This window comes from Condylura cristata, unplaced genomic scaffold (genome assembly GCF_000260355.1).
Source record: "Condylura cristata isolate star-nosed mole 26May11 unplaced genomic scaffold, ConCri1.0 scaffold00001, whole genome shotgun sequence".
In the NCBI taxonomy this organism is placed as follows: domain Eukaryota; kingdom Metazoa; phylum Chordata; class Mammalia; order Eulipotyphla; family Talpidae; genus Condylura; species Condylura cristata.
In genome coordinates, this window is record NW_004567102.1 from 78279321 (window position 1) to 78306919 (window position 27599).

At 32.8% G+C, this 27599-nt stretch overlaps 1 protein-coding gene across 2 annotated transcripts in view; it reads left to right on the forward strand.

The window, feature by feature from the left end:
• The window catches only part of STXBP5 (syntaxin binding protein 5 (tomosyn)), a 130718-nt gene that overhangs the window by 44069 nt on the left and 59050 nt on the right, over positions 1 to 27599 (forward strand). For both annotated transcript variants that reach the window (XM_004673922.1, XM_004673921.2), the window contains exons 5-9: positions 103 to 237; positions 2143 to 2206; positions 5166 to 5249; positions 11976 to 12099; positions 22180 to 22258. In XM_004673922.1, coding sequence (XP_004673979.1) covers positions 103 to 237; positions 2143 to 2206; positions 5166 to 5249; positions 11976 to 12099; positions 22180 to 22258 — 486 coding nt within the window. The remainder of the gene's footprint in view (positions 1 to 102; positions 238 to 2142; positions 2207 to 5165; positions 5250 to 11975; positions 12100 to 22179; positions 22259 to 27599) is intronic.

Genomic DNA, 27599 nt, shown 5'->3' on the forward strand with positions numbered 1-27599 from the left:
TTAATTTCCTAAGTTATATATGTCATGATTTAACCACTGATATGATTAATAAAATTTACTAGACTTTTTTCCAGTTTTCTTATTGGTGTGTTTCTCTTACAGGGTTACTTTTTGCCATCTGCCTTTCCAGAGTAAGTGGCTGTATGTGGGCACTGAACGCGGCAATATCCATATTGTCAATGTGGAGTCCTTTACACTCTCAGGCTACGTCATTATGTGGAATAAAGCCATTGAACTGTGAGTTTGAGCAAATATTCCGTATCTGAATTATAAGTGCTCTAGGTCATGATATTACATAACTAATCAGTAAATCTCTAATTAAAGTTATGTCATACATTTTCCTGCTGTTAAATACACATTAACCATTGAAGGCTTGCCATATTTGCAGTTTGTAAATCTAAGTGTATTATATATAGTATACATATAGATAGATAGACATGTATACATAGGAACATGTATAAGTTAAAATAACTGTAATGAAACAATTCTTATAGATGAAAAACTCCATTTTTTTTCTTTTATGTTCTAATTATTTTCTTTTAAATTCTGGTCATGCCTCACTAAATAGATTTTGTGAGCCATTTGTGGGTTGCCAGCCATGCTTGGAAAACACTGATCCAAGTCACTATTTGATTTCATAATCAGTGTAAATAAATGCTCATGAAGTCAACGGATCCTGTGTGAAAGCTAGCACTGAAGAATAAATTGGCAGTTAATTGTCCTTATTTATGATCTTTAACAACAACACTTGGTTGAGCCAAAAGGCCCTAAGCATTTTCAGCGCTAAATTGTCACTCTTGGAATATTATATTTGAGGGCCCTCCCTGTTGGCACAACGGGTTAGGATGCAGCACTGCAAGCTGACCTCAGCCACTGCGGTGCGTGTTCAATCCTCAGCTCTGGATGTGACCCACTTGGTGCAGCAACCTCACCTGACCCGCCCGCTGATCCCCTCAGCTGTGCACTTTATTTATCTGCCTGTTCTGCTCCCCACTCTGTCTCTGGTGAAGCCTCTCACAGCCCCTGAATCTCTGGCCTGGACCCCAGTTCTGGTGCATTAAAAATAAATAAATTTTTATGTTTGTATTTTTTCTTTTTATCTGTTTCTTTAGTTATACTATTTAGGCTTAAATATTTTAAGAGTACTAGTAGTATTCATTTTCAATGTTCCTTTTTGCTTTTATTTTCAAATAGTTCTGTATTGCACTCAAGAACTTAGACATCTCTGACACAGGATAAATTTGCGACATCTCCTCTGTTCCCCCCAAATTCTGTTATTCTTTTTTTTTTTTTATTCATATGAGGAGCTGCATCATTTGGAGAGTTAGCTTCACAGTCCTGCATATGCACATGGTCCCTGTACCCTCCACCAAAGCCCAGTGGAGACCTACTGTCCTGGTGGCACAATCATGTGTGGTGTTTGTGTACAGCTTCGGCAGCTAGTGAGCCTGACTCGTCTTCTTCAGCCAGTGCATTGTCATTACATCTCAGTGCCTTGGCACAGGATGTGGGTTTCTGCTTTCTGTTCCTTGAGTCGTTCTCAGTAGCTACTAGGCGGCTAGATCTGGTGCAGGCATCTTGTGATTCACAAGTTACTTATGAGGTGAACTTGTCTCTCAAGCCTCAGGGAGATGCTCATTCCTATTGTATTAGGTATCAATTTGGTCTACATTCCAATCTGAATGGAATTTTTTTCTAAGCAAGAACAGGTGGCATTATTTCATTAACTATTTTGAAACAGTTTTTCCTGTTTTGGTGTGACCAATGGAACTTGATGAGATGCACACTAGAATTGAGAAAAATAGGACTGCAGTAATTTAGATACTGCTTTATTAAATAATATTACCTGAGAGTTTTACCTTGGGAATGTATTTTCTCTCCTAAAATACTAATTGAAGATTTTTCGTATACAGAAATTTCACGTATAAATTTTGCTGGCTAATATCAGCACTAGAGCCACTTATTAGTCTTTTTCTCTTATTCCTGCTTTGATCCATGTTAACAACTGTTCGTCTACTATTAATCACTTAGTGGATTATATTCATCCTTTACAAATGTGTCTTTATTTTCTGTTAATATAACTATAGATAATTTTACTGAAATTGTAATTGAGTAAAAATAAATCTTACTTTTTGTTTTTAGATCATCTAAATCTCACCCAGGACCTGTTGTCCACATAAGTGATAATCCCATGGACGAGGGAAAGGTAGAATTTTTCCTAAAATGTTTATTTTACTTTGTCTTTGGTATTTTTAAATATGCAAACTAGTCCAGGATACACTTACTTAGCAAAGCTGTAACTCCTAACAACGTTTTAATTCATGTGTACCTACTGAAGCACATACACATTATAAAGAAGAAGTGAAAGGAATTTCATAATTTATAAATTTAAGGAACAAAAACCCTAAAACAAGTAAAATTTGATAAATACGGTTACAGTTTATTTAGTTTTTGCTTATTCATAATGTTTTCTCTCATTTTCTGATAAACCTGACAAAAAAATTTCCTTTTCGTTTTTAATTCCTTTTAACACTTCATTTATACAAATTTACAACACATATTACATAATAGTTTATTTTAATTTTGTCTCTGTATATATAACATAAGCTCAGAATTTTCTTTAATAGATTATAATGTGCAAATTCTTTTAATATTAATATTTTTACATTCTGAAACAGTTTTATACAGCTATTGCCTAGCTTTTATAAATTTTAGGTTTATCACTATATTTAAAAATAACAAAACTTCGTTTCCACTGATGTTCTATTTCCTAATGTAACCAATTTTTCACATAGTGCTATTTAAAAATAGCTTTTTAATGTATATAATTTTGTGGTATTCACCTAATACGAAGATGTTCATCACAGAAATGAATGAAATGAGATGTCTGGATTATGTGAAAAAGTTTACTTAGGTCTTTTCTTTCCTTGTTTTGTGAGGTTGATTAAGACTACATGTTGTTTCAATTGCTCTACAGAAAAACAAAATAGTAAATTCACTGTTTGCATTTAACTTATCATCACACAATTGTATGTATTTAGAGATTTTATGTGAAACAAGTTACAATAACCTAGAACTCCACTTTTTTTTTTTTATATAAATTAAGCATTTGTGCAGATGGCACAGTGGGAGAATTGGAAATTTCCCTACCTATTCCTCGAGTCAGTCACTAAGATATTTCAGTCCTTCCTTTACAGTGTCTCTTTTCTATTTAATCTTGTTATGACCACTGTAGTTCTAGTCTTTTCAGCCCATTCTAGAATAATTTCCATAGGAATCTATCTAGAGTACCCTTTTAAGTTTACTGTGCTCCTGCTCAGAAGCTGTCAGTATTCTGTAGTATCTAACAAATAAAATACTTTTACATAAAATGCAGCCCTAGATTCCAATGTCTCAGACCATCTTTATCTAACTGCTCTGTCAAAGCAAATACTATTTCCCAAATGTGAGCTCTTCTTCACTACTGTCAGGTCTTGGTTATGTGAGTCCCTCTGGTTGGGATTCTTTGTCACTGCTCCCTGTGCTGAATTCCTACCAACATTCTAAGGCTCAGATTTTTTAAATATATATTTTATTTCATTAATCTTCCCTACTATCTGTGACAGAATGCTGCTTGCTACTTCCAAATTCATTAGCACTTTAGTTGTACACTTTTACGCTATTTGTCATGCATTGCCTTGTGTTAGATGTTAGAAATGTGTGTTTCTTACCTGCCAAATCTGTGTCCAAGCACAGAAGTAATATTGATGCAGTTTGTAATTCCCATAGCATACAACATACAGTAAAATAATCATTATGTATTATACAATTTATTACATTCTAGTGAATATAGTAGAATATATACAAATAGCAACTCCTCAATATATACTTGATTTGTTTAATAAGTAAATCATAACTGCTTAGATAACTCCATTTTTTGAAACCTGGTATTATTAAGGTTAGTCTCCTTAAGTAAAGTGAAGATTAACCTGAGTTAAGGTTAGTCTACTTAATTTCCAATTAGTCTCATTCAAAATATTTTGAGATTTTAGGGTACTAGAATAGATTATATTGTTTAGCCTTTGAACTACATCAATGATTTTATTTCCAAATAGCTCTGTGACATTGTGTCACAAAAGAACGATACAGATAATAAGCCAAATTTTTTTGTGGGAGGATGCCATCACAGTAAGCAAAGGTCTTAGCTAAGGAAGCTTGGGCATTAGTGTAAAATTATTTATGGTAATTGATACTATGATGTCATAATATCATAACCACTGCTTATTGAATTCCACTTTGTATCAGACCCAGCTGGTCAGTTTGTATGCAGTATTTTATTTGATTTTCCAAGCAAATTTTAAGTTAGATATTTTCCCTGTTTTATAGCTGATGAGATGCAGAGATTCAATGAGATTATGTGTTTTAGAAGTAAAAGGATATTGGTGGAGCTGGAATTTTGAACACTGATTTCTCTGATTTCAGTCCCAGGGTGCTCACTCTTATTATCTAATATTTCCATCTAGTATGTAGATTAGTGATTAATGCAGAGCTATAAATCCACTCTTGCTTTTAGAAAAAAAAGGAAGCTACTAAACAATATATTAACTTTCCTGAGTTATAAAAGATTCTAATAGGAATAAGTATTGATAAAATTTTCTAAAGTGAAGTTAACTCTAGGTTAACTCTTGTAGGCACAGATTTCTAACACTTTTAGGATATTAGATCTGGTTAAAGGATTATAGTTCACTATAATAGTCTACGTTTATTTCAATCTGTTTAAGTAAAATTATGTCCTGCAAGTTATATGATAATTCAGCTAAGCAGCAAATCTAAGAGTAATGTGTCAGTTATCTTCATCCTAAGCACTAGTGTTGTTTTTACTAAATCATTACTATATCTTGTCTTTTCTATCTCTTATTGCTGAAGTTCCTCTTTTACTTTGCCCATCTAAAAATGCCATTTCATGTGTTTAAAATATTTGAAAGGACAGAGAAAAGGAAAAGGAAGTGAATTTTTCTCAGGAATATATATCCCAGATTGGAAAGGAGGAGTTGAGTTCCTGTTATCAAATGCTTACAGATATGTAATTATATCTTTATACTTATGCAGATTAATGGTAATAGTTGTCAATACATAAACATTTCATATAGTATTTCTAGATAATGTGTCATTTTCTTTTATTACAGCTTTTGATTGGCTTTGAATCTGGAACAGTGGTATTATGGGACCTCAAATCAAAGAAAGCTGACTATAGATACACTTACGATGAGGTAATGTTACCACTTTCACTAATTAAGACTGTTGTTTTTTTCTTTATTTCAGGGTGCCTTCTCTAATAAGTTGACTGGTGATTTTAGTTTAGGCAGCTATTTTAAATGCACTATCCAAAAATTTTCAAAAGCAATAGTATTTTCACATAGTTAAAGAGATACCAAATCTCTTGATATACCTCTGTCATTTTGCCATCTAATTCCTTAACCCAAGCAAGATATCAGTGTTGTCATTTTCTCACTTATTTCTCTTGGAATAGTCTTGTACTTATAAGCAAGTTAATAAATTCTATAGGTAGGATTTTTCTGGATGCTTTTCTGTTATTCATGGCTCTTTTTCCCTCAAATTTCCGATAAAATGAATAGTTTAGTGAGGCCTGATGAAATACGTATTTGTTTCAAATTTTAGCAAGACTACTTCATGTATGATGCTGTTGATCAGGTAGAAAGTTAAGTTTCTTTTTGTGACATTAACAGGTCACTGATATTCAAGACCTGTGTCTGTTAATGCATAATAGTTGTTTTAATCCTATAATTCTTTTTCTGTTACTTTGGACATTTCAGTTGAAAAAGTCTCATTTTCTACTTGATGATATAGTAAAACAATTCTAGTAGAATAAATCTTTGACTCACTTCAGTATTTGATCTAAATGGTTGTTCTCTAGTAATCTAACTGGTGACCAATTAGTGTTAGTTTTTATTTCACTATGTACTTACAGATTTAAACATTTGATGTAATTCAATCCCTTGATCTTATTAGTCATACTGCTTTTTCAGTCTTAAGTAGTGAACATCTTCTAAATTGTTAATTGAGTCTGTTGGTGATAACAGTCTTGAATAATGTTCTTGCTGTTTGCTCTAACAAAGCATATTTCTCATTTGCATATGTCTGTCTCAAACTTAGGTTAAGACCATTTTCCATGAATCTGTGGGGTTGTCTGTTTTTTTCCTTTTCTTTTTAGTGTGAAATGGTATCTGATAATGTCAATTTGAATACTACTGGTGTTTGCTGTTCATGAATTCAGTAAATAGAGCTAGAGCTAAGACATCTGTAAGTGATGTTTGTTTTTACAGGTAAAATATGTTGTATCTTCAAAATCATGATTTTGGTTACTTAAACAGCAATAATTTTTTCCTGTGTTCTCTTTTCTAATCTTAAGTGTTCAAGATTTTTGAATATATAAATTAAGTATTAAATGCCCTACATAGTGTGATGCTACATTATATATAAAACTATGTGCATATATTAAAATTCATCTCTTGAAAAAAGTAGGTAAAATTACAACAGTATGTCACATCTCATTTGCTTTGAACTAGACCTAGTCATAGAAAAAATAGTAAAAGCAACCTTAGGGCAAAAGATGAGAACACATTAAATGCAAAGGAACAAAGATTTAAATTATAGCACCTAGTTTCCTTAAAAACAGTGCAAGTCAGAACACAACAGAACAGTACAGTTATTGTACCAAAAGAATAAAATTGTCAACCTTTAGTTTTATATTCATCAGAAATATCTTTATCAGAAACAAATGCAAGTACTTTTATACACACACACATAAGTCAAAGAATAGGTAGATATAGGTTGATAGAAAAGCCTTTTTTTTTTTAATTTTCTTTAAGAGATAATTTTTCAAACCAAAAATTCTTAAAATGCATCATTGGCTATATGATGCATGTATAATTAAAGCACAAGCAATACTATTACTAATGTTAACTGCTAGTATATTGTCACATCTGAAGTCAGAATATTACTTGAAGGTTATACTGATATGATAATACAATAAGAGAAAATACATATTGTAAATGCTAAAGGAACAATAGTAACCCACCCACATAGTTAAAAGCAACAATACTAACCCACATGTAAAAACAAAGAATTATAGTTGTGTAAACCAGTGGCAATGAAACATAAAAAAGAGAAATGTAAAAAAAATAGCCAGTCCAAAAGAGGAAAAATGGGCTAAGGAATATGTAATTGAAGTAGAAAATAAGTAGCAAGATGGCCAATTTTAACCCACAAATGTTAATAATCATATAAAGTATAAATGGTTTCAAATTTTCAATTAAAAGGCAGAGGTGTTAAAAATGGGTTAAAAAGCAAGATCCATGTTATCTATAATAACCCATTTTAAATACATGCATAGATATTTTAGAAAAAATGATAGTAATTAGTTAAGACAACTGAAATGATTATATCATTATGAGCATAATCGATAGCAGAACACTCCACTCTACAACTGAAAACAATCTTTTTAATCAGACATAGAACATTCACCAAGATGGACCATATTTTGTACTATAACATCGTTCTAAATTTTAAAAGATTGAGATAATGGAAAAAAGTTTCTCTACAATGGAATAAAAATACAAATCAGCAATGAGAAGATTAAAAAATCTGAGTACTTGATTTTGAAATAACATACCTTTTAAATAACTCATGCATCAAACAAGAAATACAAGGTAATGAAATAGTTTAAGCTGAAAAAGGAAAAGTTATTGAAATCTGTGGGATGTTGCTAAAACATCTGCCACAGCATTAAATGCTTATATTTGAATGCAAGAAAAATCTCATGGCTTTAGCTTCTGCCATGAGGAATAGGAAGATCCTATTCCAGGTAAGATGAAATTGAAGAACAGAGATCAGTGAAAAAGATCACTGAAAAACAATATGAGAAAATTGGTAAAATAAAAGCTTCATTTTGCAAAGATCAATAAATTGCTAAACAGTAGTTTCTACATAAATACAGAAAGGCAAGTAAAAATATATGTACCACTGATGCCAGTAGATTGAGCAATTTAGGTGAAATGAATAAATTCCTTGAAAGTGCAAAAGCTCATTTCAGAAACCATAGTTAAACCTAAGTAGCTCTGCATTTTGCAAAGAAATTGAATTTTTAATGAAAACTTTTTTTTTTATTATTTATTCATGCACACAAGAACTGGGTACAGGCCAGAGGTGTGGGGAGTGAGAGCATTGATTAGAAACAGAGTGGGGAGCAGAACAGGCAGATTATTTGAAATACACTACTGAGGGGAGCATCAGGAGGGTCACCTCAGGTGAGACCTGCCACGACATGTGGGTCACCTCCCTGACCGGGAATTGAACTAGTGCTGCAGTGGCTGCAGATTGCTTCATAGTGCTGCTTTAACACATTGTGCCACCAGGCAGGGACACAATGAAAATATTTGACACAAAGAAAACTTTAGTATGAGAGATCTCTCTCGTGAACTTTATGAAGCAAAATAAAATTTATCAAAACAGTTACATTATTTAATGACCTGCCCTACAAAAGAAAGAAAATTGATAGTATTTTAAAATATTTTTGACATTTCCATGTAGGTTTTACTTTTTAATTTTTGTGATTTATTTATGATACAAGAACTGGGATACATTATGGACAGATGTGCGGGAGGTGAGAGGATTCATCAGAGACAGAACAGCACAGGCAGGTTGACCGAAATACACTGCTGAGGGGAGTAGAGGCAGGACAGGAGAGGTCTGCCACACATAGGTTTACATTTTAAAGGAAATGAGGGTACTGTCAATTTAAGCCCATTTGGGGGAAAAATGTGGATCCATTTGAAATCTTAACTACATAAAGAGAAATTGCAGTCAATTTAATATCTAAGGTATAATAATTTTATCAAGTTACAAAATGTATTATTCACTAACTATCTTGTTCAGTTACAAAGATTTGATGCTTCCATTCTATAGAGGAATTAATAATGGAATACGTGTTGAAATGCTCAGGCCAGAGCTATATAATTTAGTGTATATATACAAGAAATAATTCATTCAGTGCCCTGAGCCTTCTTTTGTTATTTGATTACTTGAAAATAATAAAAACAAAAATAGAGTATTTCCAACATTTGCTTTTTATGTATTTATAGGAATTATAATTTAAATTTAAATCTTTGTTAAATGATTTTGTTTTGTATTGTTGACTCTAAGGGCTTTAGCAAAGGTATATAATCACATTAGGGTTCAATATTGATCTTGAGTATAACATAAAGATGAATCTTACTTCTTACTATACAATTTTTTGTATAAGTGCTGAAAGATGTTTATTTGTATATATGAAATGGGAGAGCAGCTGAACTAAGCTTTTGTATACAACTTTTACTGTGAAGTGATTCTAATAATGATGGTTTGCAAAAAACAGTTGGCAGAGAATGTAATTTCCCTGCTATTCTAGTTAGTATAAAATTTGATAGGTAAATCACTAGCCTCTTTTCTTTCTAGAAAATTATTCTTTAAGATGCCTCTTATTTAATAAGAATAGCACAAAGCATTGTATATACTACTTTGCCAAAACCTAGTAATTAGGTACTACGCTTTGCTTTAAATGTTTCAGAGTAGGCAGTTCTTTATTTTTGTTTGTTTTTTTTTGTTGTTTTTTTTTTTTCCATCAAGACAAAAATACTAATGCCAGCCTCTTAATCCATTAACTGCCTCATCAAGTTTATTATAGTTATGGTTTCTTGTCAGACACAGACACTGTTTTTTAAAGAAATTGTGGAGTTGTGTGTTCTCTTTGTGGCTTTTGCCAATAATTCTATCACCCCCTGCCCCCAGACCCGCCACTTTACATTTTCTATTTTTTCTACCCTGACTTCGTCTTGTCTCTTTAACTTTTGTATATCTCTTATATATCCTTATGTTAATTTGTTCTGCTTGATGCTTCTTTGTATTCTCTTATTCATCTGTATCTGTTAATTTTTCACTTTATAAAGATCAAGGAGCCTCTTAAGAATATCCTAGAAATTTTATATCTTCTTGGTAAAGTAATACCAACTTACTTACAAAATTCATCATCCTCACCTTATCCCTCCTACTTCTTATCTCTTATTTTCTCCCATAAATTTTTCACATTTGCATCTTACCCACCTCTGATTATGAGCATGTGACAGGTATGGTGAGTGAAATTTGATCTTCCCACTTTTTTAACAGACATTTCTACTTTATTTTCCCAGGAAGACTAAAGAAGTTATATAATTATATGTATATTACTTATATGTATCATACATATGTATTTTTATATGCATAATACTACATATCCACCACTTAAACCTATATGTCAATATTTACACATGTGCGTATAAGCTTGTGTAGCCTGTGCATACTACTGCGTATAACAACATTAAAACAGGGACATATGACAAATGCAAGTTGTATTTGTATTTAGAAAGTTGCAGAAGTAATAGAAAAAAATGTATGTTGTTGCATGTAAAATTCCTATTTGTTTATTCCTTTTGTGGATTTTATATAACTTCTTTGTCTTTGTTATTAAGAATAATTGCAAGTGATTGGTTTTGTAACTTGTACTCTGAAATGCTTACTAGTTTAATATTCTCTTAAAACATGTCTTTAAACAGAGGTGTATGCTGTATTCTTCAAGAAAAGTTGAAGTATTAGTTCTCTGTATAAATTTTTTATGTATCTGATACACACTTAGGTGTGATAAGATTAGGATGTTTTATTTTAAGATTGTAGATAACAGTATAGACTTCTCTTATATTTCTCTTCTTAAATTATTTAAATAGCTTTCTATATAGTTTCTTAGCACTATTCATATTTCCCAAAAATAGCTTATTCATCTGTTATGGCTACTAAAGGATTGCTCTTTATAAGATTGAGTTTCTGCATTGTCATGTGTATATTTTGGAATAAGTTTGTCACTGTTTCAAGATGTTACCTAGATTTGTTAGAGATATTTTGAACATGTGTTAAATATGTTAAATATGTGTGTTAAATAGTAGCACATAGAAATACAGTTGATTTTCTTTATCCTTCATCACCTAAAGTTTTTTAATTTGATTCATAATACTATTTTATTGAACTTCAGTTTGTAAACATATGAAGAAATCAAATAATGGATGTTGCGTGCGATGTTAGCAAATGTTTCTGTGCATAAGCAAAATTCTTAACATGATTGCGTGTTTTTGATGTTGCCCCTTGCAGTTCTGATATTCCAGTAGGGAATGTCAATAGACCGTAAGAACTAGAAGGGTGTCAATTTCAGTTAAAAAGTATTTAAATGGTAGTAAAGTAACTTAAAGGAGAGTGATTTTTTAAAAAAAATATATAGACAAAATAATTGCTATTAGGACAAATAATTTTAAAAAGTAATTTTACTTTGATCATATAAAATGTTCCCATATTATTTTTAAGTGGCTTGAAAGTACAAGATAAGGTTTTGGTCAACTGAGGGTCCCTTCAAATCTAAAGCATTACCTCAGTAATTATTGTGAGAACCAGCGATGTTTTGAAGCTTAACCAGAGGTAGTTTTCATTCATCTTAATTCCAAGTCAACATTTTTATTTTCTTAGAATTTTAGCTACTTTTGAAAATTTTTTTCTAATATTCCAAAGCAGCTAGTTTAACTATTTGATTGTAATGTAATTTAAGTATGATTTATGATTCATTCTTTAAAAAACTCAAAGATTAATTTTTTTTTCTAAATTTGTACGTAAAGCTTTTATCACTACATATTTTCCTTATGTTGGTTTAAGGAGTAAATAGAAGAATTAAATGTGCTTATATCAAATTAAATTTCATTTGTATTGCCAGATTATTATTATGGAATTATAAGGTTAATACATTGACTTTAGCTTGGGAAATATTAAAAAGTTTAAAATGAAAATTAATTACAATATTAGTTATAAGTAGCTCAGTACCTAAATCAACTGTATTTAAGGTGGAATTCTTCACACCTCTTCTGTAGGCTATCCACTCTGTTGCTTGGCATCATGAAGGGAAACAGTTTATCTGCAGTCATTCAGATGGCACCTTGACGATATGGAATGTGAGGTCTCCTGCCAAGCCTGTACAGACAATCACTCCACATGGTAAGAATGTATCAGCTTTGGACACTAAATTTTGATAAACAGAAGACATTTTGAGTTTGTATTTGAATTTCTGTGTTTTTGAGTTGAAATATTTTGTTTTTTCATTTTGAGGAAATTAAAAATAATTACATAATATAGCAATGATATATAATAGCCATGTAATAAAATCTGTAATTATATTTACAGTTGACATTACATATTTGAACTTTGAGAAAAGGAATGCTAGGCTATCTTCTAAATGTTGTCTAGTAGTTGGAAAAGTAATAATTTTGTGACTTATCTGTGACTTAAAGTTTCTGCCATCTTGAAGTTGCTCATGTATTTATAAGTGTATTGAAGCACTTGGAACTCTGTAGCAGTTAGTTTTGTACATTAAATTGTTGTTCTGAGTATCCCCAACATTATCCTGGGTGTAATGATTCACTAGGAAGCCTAAGAGAATGCAGCAAAGGATGCAGAGCAAATCAATGAAGGGAAAAGGCATGTGGGTTGAAGACTGGATGGAAGGAGCCTCAAACTTCTGAGTCCCAGGGGAGTCCTCCCAAAAGGACATGTTAATTCTTGGAGAGATGAGTGAAATTTGTCTACCAGGAGCACCCCTGAGTCTAGGAGTTTATTTTTTTACTGGAGTCACTCTGTACACAGGTGTCATCTGCATTATCACATGCCAAAATTACAGACTCTCAGAAGGAAAGCACGGTTTGTCATAAATTGCCTTGCTTGTAGGTACAACTAGGGCCCAACGTGCTACCTTTATTGGTCTCAGAATGGTGGGACTATCTTGAAAGCCAAGTAATCAGATGCCCACCGGGAACCAATGCTTCTATGCCACCCTTTCTAAGAATAGCAGTCTGAGACCTGGTTCTTTCTTTCTTTTTTTCTGTAAGTAGTATTTATAAAACTTGCAAGGTTTTATTAATATATTTATTAACAGGTTATGAAAACCTTTGAATTTTGCATTGAACCTAGGAATTTATACTTCCTCATTAATGTGCACTTTTCAAACTTGCCCTAATAGATCTTTACCAACAAATTTAGATAAATAAAAGGCACGGTTCTTTCAGTTAGCAAGTACCCCTTGTAAGTATTGTCACTGCTTACTTTAAACATAAACGCTCCCATTTTTAAGAAAAATGATACATTCTGAATTACTACACTATAGGAATTAAAACAAAATAAAAATCTTAATATTGTGAGTTTGTACATGTATATACAAGTTTAGTCATAAAAATAATATTGAAGCTGCATATTTCAGTATGTTGCACTACTGCTTTGTGGTGGTGGTCATCTCCTGGAAAAGTACTGATTTTGAATTTATTACTGATATATTTATGCATCCATAAGATAGTCTTTGTAAGAGTAGATAGCAGGTTTCCTTAATGTATTTCTTTCTTTTATTAGTACCTGAGATCATAATGTTGGAAATATTCCTGAGAATCCCCATAAATATTAGATTTCCCAAACATACTGAAACATTTGAATCCTGAAAACAAACACCCCCCCCCCAAAAATTAAAAACCTTTAATTTCAGGCCCCTCCCTAGTGGTGTATCAGGTTAAAGCACAGCACTACGAAGCTATCCCAAGCCACTGCAGCATGAGTTTAATCTCCTGGGCAGGGAGGTGACCCCACATGGCACAGCAGACCTCTCCTGTCCTGCCCACTGCTTCCCTCAGCAGTGTATTTCACTCCATCTGCCTGCTGTGCTTCCCACTCTGTCCCTGGTCAATCCTCTCACCACCCTGCATCTCTGGCATATACCACAGTTCTTGTAAGCATAAGTAAACAAATCTTTCAAAACTAAATAAATGAAAATAATTTTAATTTCAAATCTAGAACACAGTGAAATTATTATTGAAGAATGTAAATATATACAAGTATTTGTTTTGAAATTTTAGGATCGTCTAAATTTTTCTTGTAATTTTTTTTTCTTTTGAACTATTTGAAAGTGAGTTGTTTGTATACTACCTACTCACCCACAGATACCCCAATCTTTTTCTTTTTTTTTTTCTTTTTGAATAATATAATAGTTTATTTTTACCCCATTTTGTGTTTTTTTCCATCTCAGTTGAAATCCCCTTGGGCATCCCATCACCAAATCACCTGTGTGTCATCACCATAGCCCAATCTCTGTTTCTTACAAACTAGAAATTTGCTTTTTGTCAGAAGGGGTCTATAGGTAGATTAGATTTGGTTGTAATATTCTTCAGTCTTCTTCAAACTGGAACAGTGCTTGACTCTTCTTACCAGTACATTTTGAAGATTATAGAAGATGCCGCAATTTGGCTTTTCTGATGTTTCTTCATGATCTGTCAGTTTGCAGGACTGTCCAAAAGGCATAGTGTGTTCTGTTTGCACTCTTTCAGTGAACCTGTGTTGATTGGTCCTGCATCCATGATGCCTTGTACTTCTATTCCTTGATTTAGTCTGCCTGCTGGGTTTCCCTTATAATGCTGTTCTTTCCCCCTTTGAAATTATAAGTTTGTATTTTTAGTCAAGAAGTATTATGAGTTGGAGGATATACTTTGATAATCTATAAACATACTATTTCTCATTGCATTTTAATATTCTGATGTTACCATTTATTGATTGATGTTTTTTAGCTGACTTAATTATTACTGTGATGATTGCCAAATGGAAATTTTTCTGTTTAGTCTTAATCACTTTTTCATATACAAAATTTAGGTCCTTGAGAGCAGGCTTTTAGAAGTGGCAAAAATAAATTTCTATAATTTGCAATATCTTAACTAGTGAGGTTCCTTAAATAAAATTATTCTTAAACAAACCAATGAATATTTTATTTAACTTGGTTTTTCAAAATTAGAACTCAAATAAATATAATTTGAAAAGATTTTTCCAATGACAAGTATTAACAAGTAGAATGACATAACGTAATATAGCAATCTAAAAATATAGATAATTAGAAGTACCCTTTATGTATAAAATATGAATTATTTTTCAACAGCAGTAATGTTCACTCCTGTTGACACTAGCTGTTCACTTACCAAAGTTACATGTATGTTGTAGCTGAGTTTAGTAAGAAAACTAAGTACCTTTTAATATATTAAAGTTCAAAAATGCCGTAACAGGATATTTTATATTCTCTATATGCCATATTTGTCATGTATGATTTTTCATGCTAAATATCTGCCATGATAGATTGAAATTTAGGATTTTTTTACTTATTACTGTCTTCTCTTTTTATTACTGTGGTCTCTTGATCTTTGTAGCAAACAATTATGCTAAATTTATTGTACTAGATTTAAAATACTCTCAGTCTAGTTTAGTTTTGTTTTGTTTTGTAATATGTAAAGCCATTTAATAGATCACTCTTATTCTGAAAAGACACTCATTAGCATTAACTTCCTGGCCAGGGGACCTACTGTACTTCAACTCCTCTAGTCCTTTGTTATGATGTTTAGTGTTGTGATTTTTAGTATTAATAACAGCTTAGGATGTCCTTGAAGGATCTTTTCAAAAGTTACAGTATTGCTGCAGCTTAGCAGAGGCACTTGAAGTGGAATGCTTAATGGTCAAACAGTCTGGCTCAGTAGTTTCTAGCTGTGTGATCTTTGGGAAGTCAGCTAACACTTCTCAACCTCAGCATTCACATTTACAGATTCATGACTAGATTTACTACTATTTTCTAATTGTTATTGTGGGGACTGTTTTTATTTATTCATTCTACAGTTGTTAGGGCCACCATGTGATATGCACTGTTTTACATTCTGGACCAATAAGCCACATGTCAGCAAAAGTAACTCAAAATCTGTGTGCTGTATATGTGATTATAGTAATTATGAGCCTGGATATGTTTTTTTATTAGTAATGTAGAGCCATAACATTTTTAGATTAGTGTTCCCTAAAGTATATTTCACAAATACTAATTTTTCTTATGGTAAGCAGTTGTTTGATTTATGATAAAATTACTATTTTTAGTTTCATCATATGTAAAGTAGAATTGAACATAGTGATTTTTTGTTTTTAGTGTGTACTTTTACTTTCCCCTTCTTTACACAAAAGTTTGCTTATGGACAATTTTTCACAGCATGCTCTGTTAATTAACCCAGTAATTTTTGAAGATATAAAGTTATGTGATAGTATGTGAAATAAACTAGTTTGGGTTCAAACTACTGACTCTAGTTATTTTACCTTGACAAGCCAAAAATGTTATGCATCTATATTGAGTATATAAAAGATGAGTTCTGCATTTTTCTTTTCGTCCTCTTCCTCTCTTTTGGCAGAGAGACTTTATTATTTAGTCAGCAAGAACTTTGGTAGACCCGGCATGACTCACATATTTATCCTGAAGCACAGCCATCCGGATGAGCAGCTTGATAGCCCCATACCCAGACTCACCTTTGTGACTCTGTGTGCATGGAAGAGAGCCAGAGGGAAGGGAGCTGTGTTATGGAGTGAGCTGTTCATGGCTGTTACTTTCACAGAATAAAGTGATTCTCAGTGAACATGAAGATGTTAAGTGGCCAAGATGAATAGGTGTCTGTAATAGGAAATGACATTTAAAAATGAGCTCTGGAGCATGTTTGTCAGCACAGTTCATCCACCTATCAATAAAGCAGCCAAGACGGGGGATTTTTATTCTGTTGAGGGTTACTGAAAGTAAAATAATATCAATAATCCATAAAAGCAATATATATATATAATATTTTATGGATATAACATACAGAAAATTCTACTTCTGAAATGCACTGAAACAGAAGTATTCAATAAATAATAAATTCATTCCTCAATTTTTCTTATAGTTCATGGCACAGTTTTTCCATTCTATATACTTGAAAGACCAGTATATACAGAGTGTACTCAAATAAAGCTTTTATGTAAAGATAAAGAATACACTACAGCAGGAGAAAGCAAACAGGGCAGGCATTCTGAAAGATGCCCCATTTGCAAACTCTCATGGACACTCTGTACACAAGGACTATGTTGAGTCTCCACCTACTTCAGAATTGAGTTGTGAGGAAGTGAGAGAAAAACTCTCAGGAAGGCCCTTAAAATAGTCAAGTCAGTCTTGCCAAGTCAATTGAATTGGACAAGTTTGCCAACCATCAGTTAAGCAACTGCCCAGATGTTTGGGAGTTATTAGAGCTTGAACAAGCACATCATCATAAATCCTACTGACTGGTCCAAGAGTTAAAGACTAAATACCTAGAGGTCTCCAAACTGAGCAGTAAATTTGATGTGTCTCCACACACAAGTGAAAGAACAACCAACCTCCCCCAACTGCAGACTCAGTATTCATGTGATTTTTAAGTTTTAATTATTTTTATCTTTCTGGAATATCACTTTTCAGTAGAAATATAATATGGATAAATGTATGATTTTAAATTTACAAGTAACATAAATATAACCATAAAAAGAACAAGTAAACTTTTAATTCTAAATTTTATTAACCCTAATACATATAAAATTTTGTCATTTCTACAGGTCATCAACATAATTGAGATGTTTCACATGCTTTTTTTTTTTTGTCTGTGTTCTCAAATCGAGTATGTGTTTCATACTTGACAGCACATTCTACTGTGGACTGAGCTCATTTCCCACACTCAGGATTTCACGCATGGCTGTCTTGATGGATAGTCAGCTATAAGCTTAAGAATATACCTGCTATGCAACTGTGTTCCAGTGTGTGTTCTGTATTCTAAATGGCAAAACTTAAATCTTACAGAGAATTTTGTTGGTGGTGGTAGTGATTCTCAGTCATTTTTTTAAAAATGCGTCTTTACTCATTTGTTCACTTGACTTATATTAAGCACCACCTATGTTCTAGAGATGAAGTAATGGAACTAAATTGCCTTGAAATTATAGTCAAGTAATGAAAATGAGCTATAAATGCATCATTAAAGTTCTTTATAAATATTGAAAAATGTGTGCATTGTATGATGTGAAAAACAGAGAGTCTTTAAATGAAGAGTGTTGGAAAATTGTACAAATTCAGGTTATATGAGCTTGGGCTAAAATTGATTAGTAGAGAGTCACGAGACAAAGAAACCATCATAATCAGATGCAGAATGAACCACTGTTTTTGTAATTAGCAGTTTATAATCAGAAGACATAACCAAAAGCATTTAAAAAGCTGGCAGTAGCTTAATGACCAGAGTTTAAAGTCCCTTTGGGTCAGTAGTAAGAAACAAAAACAGAACCACATGTCACACGTGGAGGCAGAAAAATACATCCTATTTCACTAAAGCGTTTTCAGTTCATGTTGGAGGACTAATGAGTGATGTTATGAGAAACAAGAACTTTGTATTTTGGAAATACTACTTTGATGGTAGACATAACATGAGCTAAGAGCAGGAGAGGTAGGTCAGGTAGGAAGCTGTTATATCAGTAAGCAATAAATAATGGAGATTGCAGTTTAAGGGGAGAAAGTAAATACACATGAATAACACTGGAATTAGAATCAGCAAGACTTAGAACAATTCATTGTGGCTGGGGGATTTATGGGAATGGAAGGGCGAGTAAAAGTAAACGAATCAGCTGTGACATGGAAGCTTATATATTTTATTAATAAGACCTGTTGTCTTCTCAACAACTTCACAGTTTTTCTGTTCTTTCATGAATTAGTGAAATCACCTGGTGTTTATTTCACTTATATACCTGAAGTCTTTTTAGTGTTATACACCAACATTATATCAATATATTGATAGATTTTTTTTTTTAATTTAGGGAAATCTATACAATACTGTGTATGTATGATAAGAGATATAGAATAAGCATAGTTTTGCTACTTGGTTGGCACAGCACTTAAAAAAAAAAATGACACCTAGTGGTGAAATTCAGTGGTTCTCCATCATCCTTTAGTTTATATGTGCTTCATGATATCATAGCTAGTTCTTTACTACTTAGAGAAAATGGTATTGTAGAACTATAGTTTAATAAATCTAACTTTCTGGAACACAAATAATAACTAGTGATATCATTTTTAAAAAACTGAGTTTTGAAAAATCAGTATATGGATCAAAAGTTAATTTCTAAACAAAATTAAAAAAGGTACTCTAAAAACTGCAATATTTTTTATTTACATGGATAATGAAACTACTATGTCATTATTCTTGGAGGAGGTGAAAGAAAATTTATGAGGGGGTAAAAATCACATTGGCTTTGAACTTTATTATAAATTTAAATTTAACTCCTATAAAGCAATGTTGAAAGACTATTGAATAAGACAAAAGTAAAGAATCGTGTCCCTAGCCAGGTTTTATGCAAGATTGATAAACTGACTACTGTAAAGCTTCAGTAAACATGCTACCCATTTTGCATTTAAGATTGTCCCAGACAATGAAGCATTGGGGATGAATATTGAAATAAGTTAAATTGCTAAGTAATTGTTTTGTTCATGAAATAAAATGCATATGACAAAGTTTTTCACATCAAATATAAAATTTGAGTCTCTAAGCCCAATCTCTATGGGCCTGGAATTCCCCTTTGGATCTTTGGGTGGTAGAAGCATAAAGATCTGATGTTGCCCTTCTTCAGAGCAAATATTTGTTCTTTTCTGCAAAGTTGTATAACTGAACAGATTGAAATTTTTAATTTCTTGTATAGCACAAAGGGCTAGGTTTTAGATTTGAACCTCCTTTTTTCCATATCTAACTTATTTTCTCAATTCCCTCTCCTACCTCTATGACCCATTCCCTTAGTCTGGTATTCTGTTTATCTGTCACTAGACGTTTCCTGATTCTGACACACAGGAAGGCTAGAAGATCAAGATGGTTCTGCTTCATCATTTCTTTATAAAGGGAAAAAGAGATGGCCCCCTAAGATCTCAAGCTAAGACTAAATTCAGTGTTGCAGCTCTAGTTGATATGTGTATAATCGTAAAACTTAATGAATGAAGGTGACATTTCCTATCAGTGGAGAAACTATGATGGCTTGATAAATAGTGCTGGCAGGTCCAGACCTATATTACAGTTCAGCAGCTTGTACACTTTACGTGGGTACATTTTATTGTCTGGCACTATAGAAATTTTGCTGAGATGACTGATAATTTATTAGAGAAAAAATACCTCCCCTGCACCAAAATTTATTCCTGAGGATATAAAATTCAATCTAATAAATGAAACTACAAAGCAGTTATGAGAAATTGCAAAATATGCAAAAATATTTGCATGATTTTGGTGTAGGAAGAACCTCCTAAATTTGAAACCAAAAAAGGAAAACACCAAAAGTAGACAGGATTTTTCATAGGCATGCATAGATCATTGTCCATAAGTGGGATATGATACCTGGCTCTTCTCCCTCAACCTACCTCCACACCCAGTCCCCTTTCCTGCCACACCAGAGAAGCTGTGTCAGAAATCTTGCAGAATCTTCCAAAGTACATATATTTCTAAAACCATATAAATTAACACATGCAAATGTAAATATATAAGAGTTTCTTTTTTTGGTCAGTATTTTACATAATAAAAATATTTTTTGTCTTCTGCATCTTGTTTTACCTCTATACATTGGAAACTTTCCCATATCATCTGGCATAGCTTTAATTCCTTTGTTTTAATGGATGTGTAATAACCAGTGCTTCACTTTTTTTTTTTTTGCAGTTTATTCTGCTATTCTAAATAAATGATGATTCCCTTTGTTTCCAGTTCTTGATCACTATGAATTATGTTGCTTTACCATTCTGTACATTTTCCTTACCAATTGACCATTTGCTTCCTGTGGAATAAATGCTTAGGATTAGGGTTGCTGGTCCTCAGATTTGAAGAGTTTTATGTATTTCAATTTATAATAAAGGTTCTCTACCCTTTAATTCATTTTTGCCATTACTGTTTGAGTTATCAGCATTCGTGATAATAGTAAGTAATACAGCTCATTTTACCTTCTGCATTTTCCTTTTTATTTTTTTAACTTACTTTGTTCAGGGTATCAAAGTTAGCCATAGGTGAGTGACAAGGGCCTTTTCCTTTTCTTGTTTCTTCCTAAGAAAGATTTAGACTGCCAAGCACACTATTAGGGATATGTGTGAGCCAAACACCTCAGGAATATGTATAGTCCTTCCAAGTTTTCCTCTAAATTACTGTCCAGCCTCTTAGTTGATAGAACTAAAATCATCGCCTTACCCAGCTACCATATTTCCAGGATGTCAGTATCCTAGTGATGCCCTGGAGAACAGGGCTTTTGTCTCCCTGAGCTGGTGTCTATGTCAAAAGAAATCAATGAAGTGTCTTGGAAAGTTTTTCAGGAAACTGCATGTTGGGACAAAAGAGTGACTGCTCAGGGGGAAGCTGGATTTTAGTCTTCTCTTTTGACAGATATTACTGTCTTTCTACTCAAATACCCCTTTTCTAGGTATTAACACCAAGGAAAATCATTCATTAGTTACTGTGTATCCACTATTTGCCAAATAATGCTTGTCATCAAGGATGCAGCAATAGAAAATATATAAATACTTTAAAAAGCCTTTGTTTTCATGGAATTTACATTCTTGTTGGTGAGGCAAACAACAAAAATAAAAAGTATATTAGAATGAAATAGATACTGGGCCCTTCCTGATGGCTCAAGAGGTTAAGGTGTAGCACTATGAATCTATCACAGCCACTGCAACAGAGTTCAATCCCCAGCCAAGGAGGTGGCCTGCTTCTTTGATCTGCCTGTTCTATACCCCGCTCTGTCTCTGTTGAATTCTCTCACCACCCCTGCACCTCTGGCCTGTACCCCAATTCTGTATGCATAAATCTTTAAAAAACAAAAGAATATGATATTAAGGGGGGAATAAAAGCTGGGAAAATGTAAATGTTGTCAGGGTGAATGTTTAGGCCACTAAGAAGATAATACTTTGCTTAAGTGCCATTAAGAACTTTGAAAAGTCTATCAATTTCTAATACTAGAATTCTGTTGTATAAATGTCATTACCAAGTTACTCATTTACTTTTCAGCACTGATGTTCAAATCATTTTATCATTTTATAGATCTTATTTTATATTAAGTACTTATATTCAAATTACTTTTAAATGTCTTGTGGTAGGTTTCATTATATCTCATCTTTGTTTTATAAATTGTAAATGTAAAAATTTAGAGTCACTTACAATTTTAGAATTTAATACAGAAAATATATTTTAGGAAAACAGTTGAAGGATGGGAAGAAGCCAGAACCATGCAAACCTATTCTCAAGGTGGAATTCAAAACGACTAGATCTGGGTAAGAGGTTCCTTCTTTGGCAGTATTTATTGTGTCTAATCACTCAACTAGTACGAAGGCTGCTTTATCATTATTGTTGAAGGCTTACTTTGGAATGGTATAGTTCAGACTTAAGTTTTGTGCTTCTGTATTTATTGAAATAACTAAATCTAGTAATCAGGATAAAATGCTGATGTTCTCTGTCTATGGGAGTTTTGTTACATATTTTGAAAAGTTTGAATTATTTTTATCAAGTTTCAGACTTTCTCTTAGTCTTTAGTAATGAATGTATTTATTCACTAGTGAACAAAAAGTAATTAAAACAAGGTTTTCATTTAATCTGTATGTGCTAATAAAGTATGTATGTTCTTCAAAAGTAAAATTTTCACTATTTAGCCATTTCAAAAATAGAGGTAGTTTAATATTAACAGAAGTCTGTCAGTTGTATTTGGAGACTTTGATTACCACTACATGGATTTGGTGGGAAATTATATTGTTTTTACCATTCTTACATCTTTTATATATTTTATATGTATAACATGTTATATTAAAAATATAATGAAAAAATTTTAATGTTTCTTTGAAAGCTGTACATATCTTTAACTTTGAAAGGAGCCCTTTGATTAATGCTGTAATTCCCTAAGTGGTATGCATAGTCCTAGATCAGCAGTATTAACTCAGAACATGTTAGAAGTGAGAGCTCTCAGATTTTACTCCAGACTCTGACTCAGAATCTCTGTGAATAGAACTCACCAATAATACATATATATATATAGAACTCACCAATAATATATATATATATATATAAAATTATTATAAGTTTATTTTTACATCATTTTGTGCCTTTTCTCATCTCAGTTGTAATCCCCGTGCACTTTGCATCACCAAATCACCCATGTACCATCACCATAGTCCTATGCGCTCCCCTCCCCCCATTTTTGAGCCCATTTCCTACTTCACCCCCATAAAATGTCTCTGGTATAATAGCTGTCCATTGTTTCCCCCACCTTTCCCCCCCGTCCTTTATGCTATTGCTGTTGGTGAAACCATCCAGTATTTTTCTTTTTCTTTCTGCCTTATTTCACTAAGTATGCTCCCTTCCAGCTCCACCCATGTTGCTGTAAAAGGCATGAGCTTTTCTTTTTTGATTGCTGAGTAATGCTCCATTGTGTATATGTCCCACATCTTTTTAATCCAGTCATCTACTTGGGATTTGGGTTGATTCCATGTCTTTCCTATTGTAAATAAAGGGGCAGTATACGTGGGGATGCAGGTGTCTTTTTGAATCAGTGTTTTTGTGTCTTTTGGGTAGATACCTAGGAGTGGGATTGCTGGGTTGTAGGGAAGCTCCATGTTTAGCAGTTTGAGGAACCTCCAAACAGTTTTCCATAGTGGTTGTACTCATTTGCATTCCCACCAGCAGTGCAGGAGAGTTCCTTTTTCTCCACATCCTCACCAACATTTGTTGTTGCTAGTTGTTTGAAGATGTGCCATTCTCACTGGGGTGAGGTGATACCTCATTGTGGTTTTAATTTGCATCTTCCTTATTACAAGTGATATTGAACATCTTTTTCATATGCTTGCTGGCTGTCTTCATTTCCTCTTTGGAAAATGTCTTTTTAGCTCTTCTACCCATTTTTTGATGGGGTTGTTTACTTTTATTGAGTTTCATCAGCTCTTTGTATATATTTTTGTGATCAATCCTTTATTGTTAGTATTGTGTGAGAATTTTTTTTTCCCAATCAGTGGGATGTCTGTTTGTTTTTTTGTAATATCTCTTTTGCTGTACCAGAAGCTCTTTAAGATGATGTAGTCTCATCTGTTTATCCTTGCCTTCACTATCATTGTGTTGGGTGCTGTTATCTTTAAAGATGTTACTGAGCTGTACACCATTTTGTGTTCTAACAGTAATATTGATGTACGCTAAAGTTTAGAAACAGTAAACTTTGCTTATATATCAGTTTATAACCACCGGTAACTGACCTACTTCCCCTTTAAATCTACTCTTCTCCCAGTTCTAATTCAAGTCTACCATTATTCTGTTTGCAAAAAAAAAGACAGCTAGGCTGAAGATAAGATTGATGTTATTTATCCTTGATTCTCTTTTGCCTTCCTCTGGGATCTAGCAGATACAATGTTTTCACACAGTAGGTTGAGTATACTTAAAGAGCAGTAGCATCCGTTTAATTTACTTTAGCATCCCTTACTCTGCATCACACCTTTTAACTTCTCTATGCTTTGTTTCTTCATTTATGACATAGATGTAGTATCAGTAATACGTCAAAAGATTGTTGTGAGTAATTATTCAAAACTCTTTACACAGTATAGCTTGTATAATAAATGTTCTAAAAATGGTTACTATTGTTTGTATTTGGATACATCATACCACCAATTGATTTTTATTTACTATATTTGTCCTACGGCAAAGAGTGTGAATAGGAAAAGCATGTAGCTAAGTAAAAAAGAGAGAGAGAGAGAGAGAGAGAGAGAGAGAGAGAAGAGATGAGGTGGGAATGAAGCCAGAGAAAAACTAATTTGTAAGAGAACATTATTAGCATCAACCCAAATATAAGCCACAAAGTTGGGACACATACAAAAGGAAAGTCAGTGAATTCACAATAGAAAACATTGGTTTGGAAAGAGACACTGATAACAAAAAGAGTGATTTCCAAGGATTAAGTCAGAGTACACATAGAGAAGATAAGTTTCTTTTCCAAATAGGAAAGGTATTACCACGTGAATATATGATCCAGATTTTTTCTTCTGGGAATGTTTTTGGACCACAGAACCAAAGAGCTGAGGATTAAGTTAGATTTGAGCCCCTAAAATGGAACACCAAAATTGTGGAGTAAATGACAAGAACATCAAGTGTGGTGTAGAGGACAGGCTGCTGGCAAAGGGACAGTGAGTAGGAAGAATTAAGTAATGGAAAATGAGACTTCTTGAACTTGACAGTGATAACCCGAACACCATAAGCACTTAGTGGGTGTTTGCTGAATGGATGAATCATAACACTAATCCTGCTTTATTTGCATAGTTCCTGTTTAGTGACCCAGGAGGAGACCATTTTTCAGCAGAAGCCTCATTTATACCTTGAGAGCATGTAGTGACAAATATGAAGTGACCTTAAAAATTGGCAGACTTCATACACACACACACACAAATAGGCACACTTTTCCCATAGGAAAAATACATTCTTTTTAAGAAAGTTTAATAAGTCACAATTATTATTATATTAATCTCATTTTGATACTAGTATTCTGTGAAGTGGTTTTAGAAATATCTAGGTTTCTGCAAAATCTACAACATCAAATGAAATAATTATATGAGAAGCATATTACCTGTAATTCCAACATCTAAAATACTTTTCCTAGTTCTTGTTTTTCTCAGCCATATATCCATTTTCACTTAATTATATTCTTAGAGCCATATTTAACTGTATATTTTTTTCCCTATTTTTAATATGCCTAAAATATTACTGGTCTCTTTGATTATTTTTCAGTTGTTTTTAAGGATTGCATAGTTTATTCAGATACCCCCTCCCTATTGTTGATATTATAGACAATAAGGTTTTGAATACTGCAGGAAAAAATAATTATAAATGGTTTCATTTACTATAATATTAGTATACTACAATAGTAAAAATCTTCTTTTGAATTCTTTACAGTAAATTTCCAGTGGTGAAATTTTGAAGATAAAATTTTTATGGATCTTGACAAATTGACAAGATGCTTTTTGAAATTACATGCGTGTACTCTAAAGAACTAAATAAGCTTCATCACTGTGGGATAACTTTAATTAGTTCACAACTTCCAAGTCAGCATTAATGCTTTAGGATGATCTTATATTCTGTAATGACAACATAACCTCCTGAGTGACTGCTGTTACTGGAGAGACAACCTGCTGAGGTAATAGGGGATCGCAGTTCCACTTGTTTGTATCTGCATGTAAAGTGGCAGCGATTTGTAGAAACTTCCCAGTTTAATTTTTTGTAAGCAGTCTTCCAACTAAGCATTGATGCTTTGACAGGGACCAGAATTTATTCATTTGCTTTTCTGTGCCCTAAAAATTTTCTGACGAGCTTAACAAAATAAGCTTGTTAGATGTAGATATTCAATGGGTAACAATTCTTCCCCATTTCAGAAACTCTAAAATAGAATTAAAGCTTTTGTAGATTTTGAACATGTTATTATTGATAAAAAGATATTTATTTCAAACCTAATTGTTTACAACATTATTACTTGTGAAAAGCTGCTTAGATAGCCACTTCTTACAGGCTTCTCCTTTTCCACTTTCTACTATTTTCCCTACAAGTGAATTTCATTCTGAGCTTTACACCATGTCTTCATTTAAAGCCAGGCCTTCTTTATCATCTAAAATGGTTCTGTGACACATTATTAAAGCTTTGTGAGTTTTGGTCCTTGTATACAGTGAATATTTTATCTTAATTTTGTTTCACTGATTGTTCTAGTGCCTTTACTTGGCTGCCTATAGCATGTATTGGGAACAGCTTGTGTGATTATGTGTTTCAAGAGAACATGGGTCAAATCCATGCAAGGCTTTGTCTGCAGTGAATCATTTTGAAAACTCTGTGGTGTTCTCTTATAGGCAAGGTTTGAAAGCACATTTGTAGCACTGTGAACCTCACAGACAGACCATTCAATCAATATAAATTAATTCTACTTGGAAAAGACTACCTTCAAGATTTTAGATTTCTTTTTGATACAGTGCCTATTTGTTACATAAAGTCTCTTATTTGTGTTGACAATAGAAAGAATTCAAAGTAATGGGCTAATATGAATTGCAGTTTTGCCTTTATAATCTTCATGCATCTTAAACCCACCTGTACTTTAAAGCTGAGATATACTGTAATACATCTATTTGTCAGATTTCTGTGGTTGGGATATGTTTACCAAACTCAGTATGCTTGCTTCTTGATTTATTTTTTTGATGCTTAATATTTGTTTTGCTTTCTAGTTTAACTTTAGCATTACAGTAGATGTTTTGACCTCCAAAGCCCAGGTAGAGAAAGGTTGAGTTGCTATTGATGTTACAGCTTCACCGTAGTGGCTTTTGTTTGAACTACCAGACTTTACCAGCTGCAATAAAATACTATCTTTTCAGTTTATGAAGTAGTTAAACAAATTTCTGTCTCTGAAGCAGGGAATAAGTTTTGAGATCTTTTTCCCCTTTTATTATTTAGGGCTCTACAATGCATGGATTCTTCTTTTGTCCTATTTGTCAAATTGTGAATTGTTATCTAGTCACTTTAGTGGTAATTTCAAGTGTTGGAGACCTAAGGTGAAATAAATTTTAAATTCTCAAGTTATTAAGAAAGACTTTAAAATTTGACTAATATGAA